Raw genomic sequence first — 19,146 nt, forward strand, 5'->3', positions numbered from 1 at the left:
TAAGAAAATGGTAGAGATTGTTTAATCATTTTTTATTTTTATAATAAAATAATTTTAAAATTTTTGTATGATTTTTTTTCCTTTGCATAGTGTTTTTTTTTTCATATAATTTTTTTTTTCTCAATGTATCGAGTGGATGATGTTAATATATTTGATATGTTGAATATTAATAAGATATAAAAGGTGATCCTCAATATTATTACTTTTATTACAAAATACAGGCACAACAAAAATATGTTATAATTACAATACAAATACACTTACATTACAATAAAACCTAATTAATAAATTTATGAAATTTTTTATAAAAATGGTAACTTTGTATGATTATACCATATTTCACAACATATCTATATCATAAATAATTTTTTAAATCAAATGAAATACTAATTTGAATTCACGTAGTATATATATATATATATACAAAAATTATTAAATAATTTCAAAACACTAAATAAATATTGTTAATATATTAATACAATGTGTTAATACCAATAGGGTATGAATAAATATTTTTAGAATTATTACTTTTGTAATGAAATATAGGTACGACATAAATGCATTATACTTACAATATAAATACATTATCATTACAATATATTACAACATAATTTAATTTATTTTTATTTAATTTTTCACGTGCTATATTACCCAATGAATAATGGTGAGTTATTCTATTTAATAGGTGTGTGTTAGTCAATTGAATATTTATATATTATTCAATTGATGAGTGCTCGTAAAAAATAATTATTCATTATATTATGATAACAAAGTTTTTAATTGTATGTTTTATATATAAAACGATATAATAACTTTAGGATATAGTTTTTATTTATGAGATATTAAAAATTATTTTTTTTACAAGGTTCTTTAAAAAATCTCAATTTTTAAAAAAAAAAAATAGCAAATTTTTAAATAGTCAATTGTTCAAAAGTGATTACAATTTTTTCAAACTGAGAAATGTACCGTTGATTGTTTATCAATTTGTACTTATCATCGTATATGGGCCTCATATCATTGAATAAAAAACATATTCAATGATAACATTATCCTCTAAAAAAGTGAGTCTTCATAGTCATTATTTTTTCGAGCCCACCCTTTTGGGTAATTCTCCCTTTGGTTTTCAAAAAAAAAAAAAAAAAAAAAAAAAAAAAAAAAAAAAAAAAAAGAAGAGGCAAGTGTGGCTCAAGGACATTGATAATAAATAATGGGAGGAGGAGTCGCATCTGCACCAGCCACCAAGAAGCTTGGAATTTGTCGTGGGTGGCCAAAGCTAATTTCAAATTCAATGAAAATGAAGGGTGGTGAAATCCGCGTCACACTTGGCCCTTTGTCTTGTTTCAGAATATTAGTGCTGGCCACCCGATTAGATATTCTTCTCCCTTTTTTAACTTGTTTTGCAATTGGTCCTTTGGAGGGGTTTCCCTCTTTCGTTTACCACTAGCCCACATGTCAACTCCTGCTTCACTTCATTTTTATATTTGGTCTCTCTTGATATTTGGATAGCAAGATGGTAAACCCAAGTACTAATATCCCTAAAATAAAAAGTTTAGGCAAAACAAAGAAAACAAAAATAAAAAATTAAATAATAATATAAATAACGAAACTTAAAAAATACGTAGATAATATTATTTGATTGATAATATTTTTTTAATATACTAAGAACGGTTTATTTATGTGTTATAATGGAGCCAATTTTGATATCAGATAATATTTTAATAAATAATAATTATTATAATAAGTTAAATATAAGTCATCATCCTCCAAAGATAAATTAATTAATGCTTAACATAAATTTTAGTATTAGACATGTCACAACTTGTAACCAACTTTAGATATAGTTTGAAATGAGAGCTTATGACATTTACTTTATTAAATGGTACTGGTGATAAATAAAAAAAAAATTAAGAGTTCATTTGGTCATATTTTTTAAATTAAAATTTAAAAATGATTTTTTATTAAAAAATAAAAAAATATTTTTTAGAAATAAATTTCTTAAAAATATAAGATCATATTTTAAAAAAAAAATTCTGTAAAAACAATGATCAAATAATATTAAAAAAAAATTAAATGGATTTTAAAAATAGAAAACTAGGGTCAAGTATTTTTTTGTTTTGGAAAATAATTCCTTGCCCATGGGCTCTGCCCTCGAATCCCCGATCCTACACTTGAGCCATATATTTTGATTGTTTCACCCTATGCTGAAATCAAAAGGCAGACAGCAGAAAAATAATGTAGATTTTTTGGCATTTGGAGTAAGATATTATTTTATTAATTTTATAATCCTGGCGCATGCGGAGGCTCAGCAGGTTCTCGACTCGGTTTGTAGATATGAAACAGGTATTCAATAAAAATAATAAGGAGAAGAAGAAAAAGGAAAGGAAGGAGAGATAAATACGTGTCACAAGATGAGTGGAGTGAAACTGCGGCAATAAAAAAAAGTTGATGAAACCTGCGGTGAGAATAACACTAGACAGCATCAAGTGGGTGGGAGCTGAGGTGGCGGTGGAACCGAAATGGGGACAGAAGGTTCCGTGGGTCCACCCCAAATGCGGCGAGACGCAGCATTTCAGAAAGCTAGCCCCTCCTTTTTCTGTATTTATTCAATTTTCTATTATTATTTTCAACAAAATATTAAAAAAAAAAGAGAGAGAGAGAGAGAGAGGGAGAGAGGTGATGAGGTGGAATGGGTCCCACCACCTCCCAAGATAGGAGGAAGAGAGTATTGACAGCCGAAACGGACGCTGACATGGACCGTACCCCTTGCTCCCATTGGCTGATTTTGACGGAAAAACAGTAACTTTCTAGGTCCCTCCTCCCCACGATCCCTTCTCCATCTCCACACGCCTCTTTACATTCTCCAAAAGCCGCCTCTCTCTCTTGTCTCTTAAAATAAGCTGTCCGCCGAAAGCTCCCAAACTGCATCCATTCATCCTCCAACTTGTTTCCATTACTATATTATTTGCTTGTGGATAACTATGGGCGGAAGGTGAGGAACAAAAACCAAACCCTTCCCTTCATTGCATGTTTGCAAAAATTAAAAAATAAACCACTTCTTTGGAAGGTTTAGAGGCGGCCCAGATCTAGAGGCGCCGCGTGTTGGACTGTAATTAGGTTTTGATGATCTTAAGGTTCATTTCCCACCTACCCAAGAATTAATGGGTGGGATTCGAAGTTGGTCTCGTAACTGTGAAATTGTAGTGAATCAAAAATGAAAATATGTTTGAGGAGATTACTATGATTGAAAGTTGATCGATCAAGTCTTGTTTGAGACAAAACATTGACATTTTAATTGGTTTGTGACAGCCAGACAATCCCCTGGAAAATCTCATTTTATGTGGGAAGTGGGAGACAATGAAGCTGAAGATCAGTCAAGGTACGAAGAAGAAGAAGAACAAGAGCGGATCAAGTTTGAGGAAGGAAAATCAACATAAAGAGGAGCATTGTCGGTCAGAATTCAGCCTTTTTACCTTCAAAATAACGAAAAAAAAATGAGACTGTCAATTATCATTAGGGCTTTTCCTGTTCTCTCCATGTCTCTCTGCATACAGAGCTCAATTATGGAAGACAGAAAAATAATTGATTTATTGGCGTCACACAGTCATAGCTACATGGAAAGAGAACCAAGGATTACCAGCAAACTCTCATTTTTCTCTCCCTTTTGAACGCTAAGGAAAGAGAAATCCTGTGCCAGTGATTTACAAAAATTCCCGAATTCAATTCCGGGAAAAACCCTCCCCCAATAAAAGATGAAGCCTAAATTAAATATAACAAAAATATTACAGTAAACTAGCTCCCGTGAACTTCCATTCACTTAAAGGAACAAGTTGAGAAGCTTTCTTTCTCCTTCTGGCGAATGAGGCGTATCGAAGCACGTGGTCGTCACAGATTCTTCTGAATTCATCGACGGAGTTCCCGGCCGGCGAGTTTCTGGAAGATAACTCATCGCTCCCAAGCCTCGAGATGATATTTTAGCGGTAAGACCCGGAGTTAAGCGGAGATCCAGATCCGTACACTGCACTTTGGATGCCTCTTCCAGGCGCTTCCGTTTAGGCACCTTCGATCGTGAGCTCGAATTCGGATCTCGGAGCTTGAACATGTCCGTACAAGTTACCTCGGCCTCAGAGGCTTCGTCGCACTCCTGGGTCGAAACTCCGTTAAGAAGTTCCGGCATCGCCCGCAGAGTACCCCCTCGGAGGACTGTTTCCATCGCCGCCTGACACACGTGCCAGTTCCCCGTCCCCAGTAGTCCCACGGCCCCGTTCACCGGATTCACGGTCCGGCCACACGCCTCATACAAAAGTGACCGAAACAAAGCTGACCAAGATGACACAAAAAAGAAAGGCACAGATCAGGCCAACCATCGAAACACCAGTCACAGTTACGATCTAGAATTCAGAAAAAGCTTCAAAAAAGAGAAGAGAAGAGGAAAAAATACCAGGTCTCTGGTTCTCAGGAACAGCAGAGATGAAGGACATCAGTCCCGCACGACCAAAAAACTTGGCCACAAACACAGTGGCGTGGCCTTGGGACTCAGCACTCTCGATCCACTGCAAACACGGGCGTAGAATACACGACTCGCTACACCCCTTCCGAAGCACACGGCACCCGTTGCAGCTCATCTCTCGCTTCAATTCACCCGCACATGAACCTCCCTCCGATTCCAGGCGGTGCCCACCACAAGACCAACCACGAACAGGAAGATTGCTTTTACAGCAAGGAAGAAGGAAGAAGGAAGAGAAGAGTAGAGAGAGAATGTGAGAAATGAGCAATGGAAGAGCCGAGGAGGTATATATAATTGCACACAAAGTGTGGTTAAGAGTGAAAGTTAACCCTGGTTAAGTTAATTCGGCAGTGGGAGGTTGTGGTAGTGGTTAGAGAATGGATATATAAATTTATATATGTACATATACATGGAGATGGATAGGCGAGGGAAGGGAGTGTGGTTGGTGTTAGATTCCAAAACTCCTGGGCATGAGCGGCTCCGTGTTTCCGCGGATGGTCGTCCCTCCACCGTTGGATTCCTTTTGCTGCTTTGGATATTGATGGCTTTTCTTTTCAGTATTTTCTTTTCTTTTCTTTATTCTTAAGTTTGAAAATGTATGGTCATCGACTCATCGCTGTAAAGCATTTGTATGTATCACTTGTCAAGGGCCAAAAATATATATAGTATATCTAGTACCTATCGGCCATCCTTGGTGACCTCCCTACCCAATTATTGGTCCCAATATCTTCAACTCCCATGAAATTCATCTAACCTTTTGCAAATTTAAACCTTATATAAACCATCTTCCATGTTACAAAGACATCCACTATTTCAACCTCTCATTTAACTATTTGTCCTTTGAGCTAAACTACCTAATCAATACCCATCTAACACCTTGGTGTTCCTAAAATTGATTCATGTGGCAATTTCCAATGACCCAATTTGTCAAAGTGTCACCTAAACTTCTCAATTTCTATGCATTAATCGGGAATTTATGATGAACTTATCAGCTAACTTGTGAGGTTGCAGTAATTTGAAAAGGGTGCAAGCTTAAGGAAGAATGGGGAAAATTTGATTGTGGACCATCATCCTTCAAAGACGGGGTCAGGGGACTAGAGTAGCTTCGCAGAGATTGAATTTTTGAAGACCACCGTTTAGTTGAACGGTCATAGGAGTACAAGCCCATCTGAGTTGAAAATCAATCGGAGGGTCAAATGGGTTCTTGAGACTACAAAAGCTTAATTCCGGTTGACCAAATTCACAAAACAAATAATCATAAATTTATCATTTATAATTAATAATTTATATATATGTAAATTAAATTCCAAAAACATCCGTAAACGATGGGATGGCAGGCTACCATTGTAAGCACACAAACAGGCGTGCGTGTGAACAGCGAAGGCGCTAGCGCGTGGAAGTCGGAAGGAGACAAACGGGGATGTCACGGTCTCCGCGGACGTGGCGTCCTTATCCTCCCACTAAGCCCACTTGCACCTCACTGTGGACTTGGTATCCCAGTTTTGACCCAGCTCTCTTCGTCTTATTTTCATTCCTATTTTTATTATTTTATTATTATATATCTTAAATTTATTGAATTAATTCACAATTATAAAACAATCAATCATCTTATAAATATTGTCTATCTTAAATTAAAAAAGACACATACTTATATAATATTATAAATTCTCTTTTATCCTATATTTATTATTTAAATTTTATAAAAAAAATTTAGATTATTAATTAAATAAATAAATTTACGAAATTCTTAATTTTGACTCACACAAACTCCTTAGGAAATGTCTAAGTAAAAACAAAAATATTAAAATATTTTATAATTGATGATAGATAGTCTCAAATTGTATTAGGTTTTTTTTTATTATTATTATTATTTTTTTTTACACGTAGATTGACGTGTTAAAAAGAAGATTGATGATTGACTTCCTCGCCTGTTGGAGTCACTGTCTAATCAATAATCAATTATTCATCTCGAAACTTCAGGTTGTACTTATTTATCATTAGATTTTTTATATTAAGCTTTCATCCAATTCATATTGAGAAGGAAATGGGAGGTGCTTGATATGAAGAATGGGATTGGAGTATCAAGGGGAAAATTTTGGGATTCTTTTGTTGACTGTAAATTTGATTTTTAAAAGCAAAATGTGATACCACCTTTAAAGAGATTCCAAAAATCAGATCCATATTCAATTCAAATCTTGATGAACAAAGACTAGAACATGACATATGAGATGGAAATCAAGCCAAATTTCTGGTTAGAATCCAGCCCCATTTCATAATCCAGTTAAAAACTTGAAAATGGATTTTAAATTCCAGATTCTATTATTCCATACCCCATAACCCATATTCAACTTGTCAAACAGTCAAAGAAAAAGAAGAAGAAAAAAAAAATTGGAAATGTATTTCTCTCTCTTTCTGTCTCTCTCACTCACAGTGTCTTATCAGAGAAGGCATCCATTATATACTCCAAATAGGTGCTAATGACAGATTGACAGCATGAAAACTGACCAAAACAAAAACAAAAACTGAAATGCCAGGCACCATTGCTTTTTGGTGAGCTGACAAGTGTTCCCCACTGCATAAAGGGTATGTGAGATCATCTCCTCTCATCTCATCCCACCCCTTTCGAAAGACTGGTGCTCACATGAGATCCAGTGCTTGATCTTGACCAGGGGAATTTTTCCTTTTTCCTCTGTTCCTTCAACCCATTTCACCAACAGGCTTCTACTATTATGGATTGGCCCAGTTTCCAAAATTAAAAATATGACCGGAGAGAAATAACATGACTTTGTGCCATTTCATTTCAGACAGGTTAAGGTTTCGTGTGGCATGAAAATTGAATGGGAAGGCTGCGTTTCTCTGGGGCTGGAGACAAGCCCACCTGCCTAACAGAAATGGAGAATAAGGGTGCTCCCAAATAATAGAGAAATCATGAGAGATTCAGAAAGGAAGGTCATTTTCTCATCTAGATAGGATTCTCACCTTATATCTCTCCAATGATGCCGTTTGCTTTCTCTCCCATTCGAGTCTTCACATCATAATCTTAGTAAAAAGCATCACAGCCCCTATGAACAGCAGCCGGTGGGACCCTCCCTCTCTGTGTGCAAAAGCTAAAAAGAGAGCAACAATTTCTCTCCAAATACAAACACTCAAATATCATCATGAAATGTAGGCAATATCCTCAAGATTCCGATTTGTAGGGCCCTCTCGGAATGCAAGTTGAGATCAGCCTTAACTCCAATTTTCAGCCTAAGGCAATGATGCTAATGAAATCCATTTGGACTGTGAAATGATCGAATGTACAAAGTTGGAAGTCATTTAGAGAGATAACATCAATATCAATCAAGTCCCACTCTTACTAACTTTGATTATCAGATAAAGTTGCACCAATGCTATTCTTTAATGAGTGGCTTAACTTTACACTCACCCTTCTTATAGACTGTTGCTGAAACAAACCCCCAACTGTCTTGAAAGTTCAATCGGCTCATATGAGGGCCGTGGGTGGTGGTGCTGCTGGTGGGGGTGGTGGTCCATCCACTGAAAGCAGCTCTAAGGTACCAATAATGGTTGTCAAAGTTCCATCAAGAAAATGAAAGCCTAGCTGCATCACTTCACCCACTACAACGAATCTCCCCTTTATCTACTTGTCCTTGCCTTCATCTGGAGCCAAATTGAGGAACAGGGCAGAGCCATGGCAAATTATGGTCCGAGGCTGGTGGTGCCCATAGACGTGAAGAAAAAGCCATGGGAGCAGAAACTTCCGCTGCATAACCGGTGGCACCCGGAGATACCGCCGGTGGATGAGGTTAGATGCGGAGAGGTTTTCAGAGTTGAGATGGTGGACTTTAGTGGGGGCGGTATTACAAAGGACTATTCTGCAGAAGATATCAAATATGCTGATCCCTCTATTGTGAGTTCACTGCTTATTTGCCTTTGGCTTTGGATTATACACTGCAACCACATGGAAGGGGCACGGAGCTCTTTCCCAATAGGCACCGTCCCTGTGTTTTTAGTTTCTGAAGCACTGCAAGATTGTAATTTTCAACATGTAGTTTAAAATGAGAATGTCCAAACACATCATTTCTATTTCTAAGACTCCCATCTTTCTCTGCACTCCAAAAATGAAAAGCAGTTGCTACTTAGACTACATACCATTTATAATAATCCACCATTATTTGGGAGAGGTCCCCAGATTTTAGTGCTATGCTGGGCATGACACACATTAGCTATACCAAACAAAGTTTCAAATTGCAATGCATTTGTCGTTTTCTAGAAGATAATTAGAGACGGTCGAATAGAAACGATTCACCAATTTGTCAGCTACTAATTGTGAGTCAACTCTCCATCCTGCGGTAGCCCCAATAATAATTCAAGAGATCCCCATAGTCTCTGGAATTCAGTGCTTTATCCATGGCTCCTTCAACTCCAAGGTTAGTAGTGCCAATTGACCTGAAGAAGAAGCCATGGGAGCAGAAGCTACCTCTCCACAACCGTTGGCACCCCCAAATTCCACCAGTTGAGGAAATTAAGGCTGGCGAGATCTTTAGAGTAGAGATGGTAGACTGGACTGGAGGTGTTATTAGGGATGATGATTCTGCATTAGATGTAAAATTCATTGACCTCTCAACTGTAAGTATTTAACTAGAACTCTTGTATGGCACTGGTCAAACTCTTATATGGAATCAAAATGATCTTTACCTAGTCGAATGTGATTTGTATGGAAACTGGGCGCAGGTTCATTATCTCAGTGGGCCTATCAGAGTTCTGGATGTGGATGGAATTCCGGCCAAGCCAGGAGACCTGCTTGCAGTCGAAATATGCAACTTGGGTCCTCTGCCTGGTGATGAATGGGGTTACACGGCAACATTTGATAGAGAAAACGGTGGCGGTTTTTTGACCGACCATTTTCCTTGTGCAACCAAAGCTATTTGGTATTTCGAAGGAATATATGCCTACTCTCCCCACATACCAGGTGAATCTTCTACCCATACATGAAATTGTAGGAGTATTCCTCGTTTGCACAACTGTGCCAATAAATAAAAGCAGTTTTAGATTCTAGGCTGCTACTTAATGCATTTTTATATATGCAGGAGTGAGATTTCCAGGTTTAACTCACCCTGGAATAGTTGGAACTGCACCATCAATGGAACTTCTGAATATATGGAATGAGAGAGAGAGACAAGTGGAAGAAAATGGTCTCCAGACTCTGAAACTATGCGAGGTTCTGCATTCCCGACCATTGGCAAATCTTCCATCAACCAAAGGCTGCCATCTTGGAAAGGTGCATAAAGATGAACATATGTCAACATAGAAGACATCACGATAGGAGTATTTTGAATCACCCAACACTTTATTTTCCTATAATTCACATAGTTTTAACAATTCAGTGCCCAGAAAAATGTGGTTTTTTGGACTGGGAACTTCCCATCAGAGTAGAATTCAGTTATGCTAACAGGTCATTATTATGTGCAGATCCAAAAGGGAACTCCTGAATGGGAAAGAATTGCTAGAGAGGCTGCAAGGACTATCCCAGGAAGGGAAAATGGAGGAAACTGTGACATCAAGAATCTCAGTAGAGGTTCAAAAATATACCTTCCAGTATTTGTAGATGGAGCAAATCTGAGTACAGGGGACATGCACTTCTCCCAGGGGGACGGCGAAGTTTCTTTCTGTGGGGCAATTGAGATGAGTGGTTTCCTGGAACTCAAGTACATTTCCTATCTCTCCCTCAGTCCCTTGTCATTCTATATTTATATCAGGAACTTTGCCCCAAATAATTGATTGAAACATGGTTTGCTTACATGAAAAAATTAAGAACAAAATTCCAAGTTTGATAATATCTACTATACACGTCAAACTTGTGGAAGGAAGCAGGACAAAGAGATGAGTTTAGCTGTTCACAATTAATAAGAGCTCTCAAGCTCAGCAATATAGACTGCAAAAATTAGTTTATTAACCTCCAGTGACTCAGCTCCCCTCCCCAAGCAAGCCATAAGTGCATAGTTTTTTTTTAAAAAACAAAATTTAAGACACAGTTTTGAGTGAAGTAGCTGAAATCGACAAATAGAGGCAAGCACCTGGGATTGTAATTGAAGTTGGTCAAGATCTTGGGAAATAATGTGTTTTATAAAGTCTAGGAAACAGTATAGGGCTCCAAAAGGGAGGAATTCAATATCAGAACACAGACACTACAAAAGCATTAGTATGGTAGATTAACTCACAGAAAAATTCCTCACCTAATATCTAGGCCTCTTTGCATATCTTGCCAAAATGAACCGTTTCCATAGGGCCCATCCATTATGGTTCTAGTCCATTGTACACAGCTTAGTCACAGCTACTTCTTTTAACTCCACAATGTTTAAGCTAATACAAGATAATTGTGTATGTTTTTATTGTTATTAGATGTGAAATCATAAGAGGCGGAATGAAAGAGTACCTTACACCAATGGGACCCACTCCCCTTCACGTAAACCCTATCTTCGAAATAGGGCCTGTTGAACCCAGATTCTCAGAATGGCTGGTTTTTGAAGGCATCAGTGTTGATGAGAGTGGAAGACAGCACTACCTTGATGCAAGTGTTGCTTACAAGCGAGCAGTGCTCAATGCCATTGACTATCTCTCCAAATTTGGCTACTCCAAAGAACAGGTCCACTATCTCTCTCAAACCCTGTAACCTCCAAGCATCCACAATGGAAAACACTAGCATACACACATAAGATAATCTGATTTTGTTAAGTTATTGATATTGAATATAATGGTGGCCATCAGATGTATCTACTGTTATCATGCTGTCCCTGTGAAGGAAGGATTTCAGGAATAGTGGACTCACCCAATGCTGTTGCAACCCTTGCAATCCCAACAGCCATCTTTGACCAGGTATCTAATTATACTAGGACCATAAAATGACTCGAGTTTTTCCTGGATTCAACATTGCTCCCACTGATTCAGATAGTGGGATTTCAACAAACAAAACCAACTTTATTTATTATTCATTCAGAAGTGATAACTTGTGGGGTTGTAATATGCAGGATATTCGTCCAAAAACCAAAGTGCCAGTTGGACCCCGGTTAGTGAGGAAACCAGATGTTCTGAGATGCACCTATGATGGAAATTTGCCCACCACAAAGAACCCAGCTGCCACAATGTAACTGCTATCAAAGCGAGCTAAGTAGAAAGAGGAGGCCTAATGGAACACATATTCTATGGGCAGGACATAAAAATGTTGTAGGAGAACCTTTACCTTCTGGTGAGTAAAGGAAACCAATTGCATAATGCCAGCTAAGTTAATAAATTTAGCAAATGACGTTTCATCAATTATAAAATGTTCATCTACAGTATTTAGCTAATAAGCTCCTGTTTTAACTAATGTCACTACAAATATGGTGGAAGAAAATAGGCGGTCCTGAGAACTAGGTCAACAACAATTATGCTTCAAATGAAGTTTAGGCAAACAAAATTAACTAGTTGAGTAGCAAATAGATCAGCTACAAAAATGCCTCAAATAAAGTTTAGGCAACCTAAAGGAAGGAGGCTTATCAAGGCATCACTTCAGCTTTCATTGCCATATCAATAGCCTGAATACTTTGAACTTCATTTATTTTCTGGATAGCATGAGCCATCCACCCTCTTTATTTTCAAAATACGTCCATGATACAAGTCCCGACTATGCTTCATTTATATTCACATAGTTACATATATTTTATGCCATGCTATGAACACAAATAACTGTGGATATGTAAAATGAGTCTAAGAGGAATCTCTACTTCATTTTCCTTGATATAGACAGTGTCCAATGGTGTTGGAGGGATGGATACTGGATGCCAAAGGAACAGAGCCAAAGGTCCAATTCCACACTCAACACCTAAAAAAAAAAGCCTCAGAATTAGTAAAATTAGAAATAATTAGAAAGAGGAGAAAACTGAGAACAATCAGAGGATATTTCCCCATAGTTTTAGTTAGTTGCAATTTCTGCCAGTAGAAAGCTGCATTGTTAAAAATGGTATTAAAATATTTAACTCTGATGAATTTAAGTAATATGACTGTCAAATAATCATGATATATCATATGAATAAAAACTAAAAAGTAATAAATTCCAACTGTACTCCACCCTAGCTACCTTCAGTCTTTCAACATTTTATATCATGGAAAAAGGGTGGGATTTCTATAGCCATTAGAGCAATGTACATGTCCGGATACTGTGGCACTGAGAAATCCATTACAGTTGATGTTGAGCCATAGAAGGCTCACATATCTCACCAATTTTCAGAGCAGGAAGGGGTGGGATCTGGTTGGTAGTAGTGCTTCCTTTGAGGTGGGAGATGGGAGATGGGAAGAGGGTCAAGTTTTGGAAGGATAAATGGTGCGGGGATGTAACCTTAGCTAGTGCGGTCCCTTCCCTGTTTGCCTTCACATCGTCAATGGAAGTTTGGGTAACGGAAGTTTGGGATGACATGGGTGAGGGAGGACATTGGAATCCTCATTTTATTAGACATTTAAATGATTGGGAGCTAGACAATGTAGAGGATTTTTTCTTAAGGATTTAAGGAAAGTCTGTGAAGGATAGAGTTCTGCAGATGGGTTCTAGAAAGGGGGTCTTCTCTGTTAAATCTTTTGATTCCCTTCTGGAGCCAGGGCACCCAACTCCATCCCCTGTTGCCGTCATCTGGAATTCCTTGATCCTTTCAAAAGTGTCATTTTTTGCTTGGAAAGCTAGTTGAGACAAGGTGTTGACCTTGGATCAGATTCAAAAGAGAGGCTGGGCTTTTGGTGAATAGATGTGTCCTTTGCAAATTGCAATGAGGAATCGATTGATCACATTATGAATATGTAATATAGCGAGTTTGCTTTGGCAGCTTCTTTTTTCTTTGTTCAGCATTGCTTGGGTCCTTCCTTAATAAGTGAAACTTAGAAGCAAAAAGGTAGAACACCATCAACAAAAAAGGGTGTAAATCTTCAGAGTTTTCTTTGTAAGATGCACTTGTAGTTGCCAATATACAGCACACTTACAAGGCATTTATCTATAGACATCTTATACTCCATGAACTATGAGGACTAGAAAATAGAAATACATATAGCCAATAATTAAGCCATACCAGGTTTCCTGAGTTTTTGCTGAGCAACTGCCTCATTTTCTCCACAGCATTTACGGAGGAATCCCTCTTCACTGTCTGAACATACTTCCCTATTAGCCTCAATAATGCAGGCTAAGTCCGAACCATATCTCAAGACACCAAGTTGTTGAAGCACAGCACAGCTGGAACAATATCCAATATCATCATGAAATGTAGGCAACATTCTCAACATTCCGATTTGTAGGGTTAGCTCAGAAAGCAATGTGGAGTCATGCTTAACCCCCATTTTCAGCCAAAAACAGTGATGCTAATAAAATCCATTTGAACTCTGAAATGATCAAATGTACAAAATTCAAGTTATTTAGAGAGGTACCGCCAACATCAATCAAATCTCATCCTCACTAGCTTCGATTATGAGACAAAGTTGAGGAACAGGGCAGAGCCATGGCTCAGCATGGTCCGAGGCTGGTGGTGCAGATAGACATGAAGAAAAAGCCATGGGAGCAGAAACTTCCACTGCATAATCGGTGGCACCCAGAGATACCACCAGTGGATGACTTTTGATGTGGAGAGATTTTCTGACTTGAGATGGTGGACTTCAGTGGGGGCTGGTATGACAGTATCACAACAGCCTATTCTGCAGAAGATATCAAATATGTTGATCACTCTATTGTGAGTTATCTGCTTATTTGCCTTTTGCTTGGATTATACACTGCAACTACATGGATGCGGCACTTTCCTAATTGGCACGATCCCCGTGCTTTAAGTTTCTGGAGCACTTCAAGATTGTAACTCTCAACATTTAGTTTAATATAACAGTGTTCAAAACATAAACTTCATTTCCGAGACTCCCATTTTCCCCTACACTCACTCTTTGCTCTAAACCCCTTGCAAGAATGAAAAACAATTTCTACTTAATTACATACCACTTCTGTGAAATCCACCATTTTTTAGGACATGTCCCAAGATTGAAGTGCTGTGCTGTGCATGACTCACATTAGCTATAAGAAACAAAGTTTAAAATTTAAAAAAAAAAATTGTCCTTTTCTAGAAGAGAACTAGAGCCGGCCTAATAAAAAATGATACGCCAATTTGTCAGCTACTAATTGTGAGTCAACTCTCAATCCTGCGGTAGCCCCAATGATAATTCAAGAGATCCCCATAGTCTCTGGAATTCAGTGCTTCATCAATGGCTCCTTCAACTCCAGGGTTAGTAGTGCCAATAGACCTGAAGAAGAAGCCATGGGAGCAGAAGCTACCTCTTCACAACCGTTGGCACCCCCAAATTCCACCGGTTGCGGAGGTTATGGCTGGCGAATATTTTAGAGTAGAGATGGTAGACGCAAATGGAGGCAATATTAAGGATGATAATTCTTCACTAGATGTAAAACTCATTGATGCCTCAACTGTAAGTATTTAGCTTGTAGAACTCTTGTATGCCACTGGTCACACACTTAAATGGAATGAAAATGATCTTTACTTGGTTGATTGTGATCTATGTGGAAACTGGGCACAGGTTCATTATCTCAGTGGGCCTATCAGAGTTCTGGATGTGGATGGGGTTCCGGCGAAGCCAGGAGACCTGCTTGCAGTTGAAATATGCAACTTGGGCCCTCTGCCTGGTGATGAATGGGGTTACACAGCAACACTTGATAGAGAAAACGGTGGCGGATTTTTGACTGACCATTTTCCTTGTGCAACCAAAGCTATTTGGTATTTTGAAGGAATATATGCTTACTCTCCTCATATACCAGGTGAATCTTCTACAGATGTATGAAACTGTAGGAGTATTCCTCCTTGTTAGCACAACTGTGCCAACAAATAAGAGTAGTTTTAGATTCTAGACTACTGCTTAACGTAATTTCATTTATGCAGGAGTGAGATTTCCAGGTTTAACTCACCCTGGAGTAATTGGAACTGCACCATCAATGGAACTTCTGAATATATGGAATGAGAGGGAGAGGCAAGTGGAAGAAAATGGTCGCCAGACTCTGAAACTATGTGAGGTTCTGCATTCAAGACCATTGGCAAATCTTCCATCAACTAAAGGCTGCCATCTTGGAAAGGTACAAAAAAATGAACATGTGTGATGTGTCAACATAGAAGTCATCAGGATATGAGTATTTTTTAATTCCCCCAGACCATTATTTTTCTATGATCTATAGTTTTTAACAATCCAATGCCCAGAAAAAAGTGGTATTCTGGACTAGGAATTTCTCAGCGGTAGAATTTAGTTATGCTAACAGGTCATGACTATGTGCAGATCCAACAGGGAACTCCTGAATGGGAAAGGATTGCTAGAGAAGCTGCAAGGACTATCCCAGGAAGGGAAAATGGAGGAAACTGTGACATCAAGAATCTCAGTAGAGGTTCAAAAATATACCTTCCAGTATTTGTAGATGGTGCAAATCTTAGTACAGGGGACATGCACTTCTCCCAGGGCGACGGCGAAGTTTCTTTCTGTGGGGCGATTGAGATGAGTGGTTTCCTAGAACTCAAGTACATTTCCTATCTTTCCCTCAGTTCCTTGTCATTCAACATTTATATCAGGAACTTTTCCCCAAATAGTGATTGAAACATGGTTTGCCTTACAAAAAAATGCTTAAAAACAAAATTCAAAGTTTGACAATATCTATGATACACAACAAACTCGTGGAAGAAAGCAGGAAAAAGGTAAGCTCAGCCGCTCACAACTAATATCAGCTCTGCCCCTTCAGCAAGCCATAAGCCTATAGTTTTCTTTAACTTCAAAATTGAAACATTTTTCTCTGTTTCTAAAGTAGCTTAAAACAATACATAGAGGCAACCACCTGATATTGTAATTGAAGTTGGTCAAGACCTTGAGAAATAACGTGTCTTTAAAGAACATAAGAACATAGACACTTCAAAAGCTTTTGTATCAAGTATGAACACAATGTTTTTAAAGGATCCAATACTGCTGCTTTTTTGTAGCCTAAGTTGTAGGTTTTTATAAAGCTTTTACAGCTACATAAGATACCCATCTGAATATCATCAAAACATCTCTTTCAAATGATCCAATACCCTCTTTGATGATACACTGTCCTCTGTCTTGCTAACCTACACATCCATTTCAAGACCAAGAAAGAGATACAGATTCTCTTTGGTAGATTAACTCACAGAAAAATTCATCACCTTAATGTATAGGCCTCTTTGCATGTGTTGCCAAAACGAACTGTTTCTATCAGGTCGGTGCATTATGGTTCTAATCCATTTTACACAGCTATTTCCTTCAACTCCACATAATGTTTGAAGCTAATCCAAGATGGTTGCATATATTCTGTTGTTATTAGATGTGAAATCATAAGAGGCGGAATGAAAGAGTACCTTACACCAATGGGACCTACTCCCCTTCACGTAAACCCTATCTTCGAAATAGGGCCTGTTGAGCCCAGATTCTCAGAATGGCTGGTTTTTGAAGGGATCAGCGTTGATGAGAGTGGAAGACAGCACTTCCTTGACGCAACCGTCGCTTACAAGCGTGCAGTGCTCAATGCCATTGACTATCTCTCCAAATTTGGCTACTCCAAAGAACAGGTCCACCATCTCTCCCAAACCCTATAAGCTCCAAGCATACAGACATAAGATAAACCTGATATTGTTAACTTGCTGATATACTGGATATAACGGTGGCTATCAGATGTATCTGCTGTTATCATGCTGCCCCTGTGAAGGAAGGATTTCAGGAATAGTGGACTCACCCAATGCTGTTGCAACCCTTGCAATCCCAACAGCCATCTTCGACCAGGTATCTAAATCATACTAGGACCTTAAAGATTCAATATTGCTCCCACTGATTCAGATAGTGAGATTTCAACAAACAAAACCAACTTCATTTATTCATTCATTCAGAAGTGATAACTCGTGGGGTTGTAATATGCAGGATATTCGTCCAAAAACCAAAGTGCCAGTTGGGCCCCAGTTAGTGAGGAAACCCGATGTTCTAAGATGCACCTATGATGGAAATTTGCCCACCACAAAGAACCCAGCTGCCACAATGTAACTGCCATCAAAGGAGCTAAGTAGAATAAGGAGGCCTAATGGAACACATATTCCATGGTTGCGGCCCTTTGCTCTTATCTTTACGTCTAAGGACAGGATAAAAAAATGTGGTATGAGAACCTTTGGCTTCTGGTAAGTAATGGAAACCAATTGCATTACGCCAGTAAGTTGACAAATTCAGGAAAAGATGTTTGTCAATAATAAAACTTTCATCTACAGTATTTTGCTATAAGTTCATGCTTCAGTTAATGTCACAACAAATATGGTGGAAGAAAATAGTCTGTCCCGATTTATTATAAAATAACATTTCTTAAAGCTGTTCTGCCATTTGATCAATTTATATTTTTAGTTCACTTAGAGCATGTTTGGAGCACGGGAATGGGCGTGTTTGGTACACAAGAATGAGGGATGACGTGTTTGATACACGAGAGTGTTTGATATAAAGTAATGAAGAGTGGAAATGAATATTTTTTTTGTTTAAATAACTTAAATAACGACGGGAATGTAGTCAGAAGTGATTACCATTGAAATGAAATTTCATTTATAAGTAGGTTTTCATTTCATTTCAATAAGGAATTATTTTGATTCTATAAATTATTTTTAAAATTTTAAAAACTAAAAACTTTTTTAAATAACCTGCTTTTAAAAATAATATTTTATTTTGATTTTGTAAAAAATACAAATTATGAATTATTAAATAATGTAAACTAAATTTAATTCACGTTTTATTAAAAATAAAAATAATTTAAATTTTTAATAAAATACGAATATTAATAATATAATAAAATCATAAATTATTTTATAGATATTAACATTAATGATTGATTTTGTTAAAAATAAATAAAATACTTTAAAATTAATCATTTCTAATACTATTTATATTATTTTATAAATATTACAAACATATAGATATTAACACCTTATAAAAGTATAATTAATTTATTTAATTAAAAATAAATAATAATTATTCAAAATTAATAATTTTTAGTGTTATTTATATGATTTTATAAATATTAAAAAAATATAGATATTAACACCTTATAAAAGTATAATTAATTTATTTTGTTAAAAATAAAGAATAATCATTCAAAATTAATAATTGTTAATAAGTATTCTATTTTAAAACTGAATATAAAAATAAATAAAATTTATTTTTTAAAAAGTATAAATGAGCCAAAATTTTCATATACATTTATTACTTAATTATGAAAATAACATTCTAAATTATTTTATTTAACCTATAATTAAATGGATTAGTTTTTTTGAATTTTAAATTTATTCTTAAAAATTACAAGATTTATTAAATAATTTAAAGCATTAAGTAGGTCTATTATTTTTATAGTCATTATGTATAATTTTTTAGTTTTAAATTATTTTTAAACTTATTAATAAATTCAATAGTCTTGATTTTATATTCATTTTCTCCAAAAAAAAAAAAAAAAAAAAAGAATAGTTATCTATTTTACTTTATATTTAAAAATTATTTCTAAAGAATAACAACCAAGCAATAAATTTTTAAAAACAATCACTAGTTCCAATAGGTTTTTATTATTA

The 19,146-nt window shown here is 36.7% G+C and overlaps 3 protein-coding genes across 5 annotated transcripts; 2 read left to right on the plus strand and 1 right to left on the minus strand.

The window, feature by feature from the left end:
* Positions 1-3,478: 3,478 nt before the first annotated feature.
* On the minus strand, positions 3,479-4,776 carry LOC117917331 (LOB domain-containing protein 39). The gene is made up of 2 exons (XM_034833572.1): positions 4,439-4,776; positions 3,479-4,317 (listed from the first exon to the last, which is right to left on the minus strand). The coding sequence occupies exons 1-2, from the start codon at positions 4,620-4,622 to the stop codon at positions 3,815-3,817; spliced, it is 687 nt and encodes a 228-aa protein (XP_034689463.1). The 5' UTR covers positions 4,623-4,776; the 3' UTR covers positions 3,479-3,814.
* Positions 4,777-7,976: 3,200 nt separating this feature from the next.
* LOC117918551 (formamidase-like) lies at positions 7,977-11,829 on the plus strand. Of its 2 annotated transcripts, none has more exons than XM_034835282.1 (7): positions 7,977-8,411; positions 9,236-9,473; positions 9,592-9,782; positions 9,974-10,209; positions 10,904-11,147; positions 11,270-11,377; positions 11,530-11,829. In XM_034835282.1, exons 1-7 carry the CDS (start codon positions 8,193-8,195, stop codon positions 11,647-11,649), a joined length of 1,356 nt encoding a protein of 451 aa, XP_034691173.1. In that variant the 5' UTR covers positions 7,977-8,192; the 3' UTR covers positions 11,650-11,829. The 2 variants fall into 2 exon arrangements, with proteins under 2 accessions (XP_034691173.1, XP_034691175.1); XM_034835284.1 differs by lacking the exon at positions 7,977-8,411 and adding an exon at positions 8,459-9,130.
* Positions 11,830-14,697: 2,868 nt separating this feature from the next.
* LOC117918552 (formamidase-like) lies at positions 14,698-17,907 on the plus strand. 2 transcript variants are annotated; one of them, XM_034835286.1, is made up of 7 exons: positions 14,698-14,980; positions 15,089-15,326; positions 15,448-15,638; positions 15,836-16,071; positions 16,884-17,127; positions 17,231-17,370; positions 17,617-17,907. In XM_034835286.1, exons 1-6 carry the CDS (start codon positions 14,762-14,764, stop codon positions 17,354-17,356), a joined length of 1,254 nt encoding a protein of 417 aa, XP_034691177.1. In that variant the 5' UTR covers positions 14,698-14,761; the 3' UTR covers positions 17,357-17,370; positions 17,617-17,907. The 2 variants fall into 2 exon arrangements, with proteins under 2 accessions (XP_034691177.1, XP_034691176.1); XM_034835285.1 differs by having other exon boundaries at positions 14,700-14,980; positions 17,231-17,338; positions 17,474-17,907.
* The last annotated feature ends 1,239 nt before the right edge of the window (positions 17,908-19,146 follow it).

This window comes from Vitis riparia, chromosome 7 (genome assembly GCF_004353265.1).
Source record: "Vitis riparia cultivar Riparia Gloire de Montpellier isolate 1030 chromosome 7, EGFV_Vit.rip_1.0, whole genome shotgun sequence".
NCBI lineage: Eukaryota > Viridiplantae > Streptophyta > Magnoliopsida > Vitales > Vitaceae > Vitis > Vitis riparia.

Excerpts from the sequence above, each read along its gene's own strand:
- LOC117917331 (XM_034833572.1), bottom strand. The coding sequence starts at position 4,622 with ATGAGCTGCAACGGGTGCCGTGTGCTTCGGAAGGGGTGTAGCGAGTCG. Across the intron at positions 4,318-4,438 it reads TCCTGAGAACCAGAGACCTG|CTTTGTTTCGGTCACTTTTG; the intron begins GTATTTTTTCCT and ends CATCTTGGTCAG.
- LOC117918551 (XM_034835282.1), top strand. The coding sequence starts at position 8,193 with ATGGCAAATTATGGTCCGAGGCTGGTGGTGCCCATAGACGTGAAGAAA. Across the intron at positions 9,783-9,973 it reads AAGGCTGCCATCTTGGAAAG|ATCCAAAAGGGAACTCCTGA; the intron begins GTGCATAAAGAT and ends TATTATGTGCAG. Across the intron at positions 11,378-11,529 it reads CAACAGCCATCTTTGACCAG|GATATTCGTCCAAAAACCAA; the intron begins GTATCTAATTAT and ends TGTAATATGCAG.
- LOC117918552 (XM_034835285.1), top strand. The coding sequence starts at position 14,762 with ATGGCTCCTTCAACTCCAGGGTTAGTAGTGCCAATAGACCTGAAGAAG. Across the intron at positions 15,639-15,835 it reads AAGGCTGCCATCTTGGAAAG|ATCCAACAGGGAACTCCTGA; the intron begins GTACAAAAAAAT and ends GACTATGTGCAG. Across the intron at positions 17,128-17,230 it reads TTGGCTACTCCAAAGAACAG|ATGTATCTGCTGTTATCATG; the intron begins GTCCACCATCTC and ends GGTGGCTATCAG.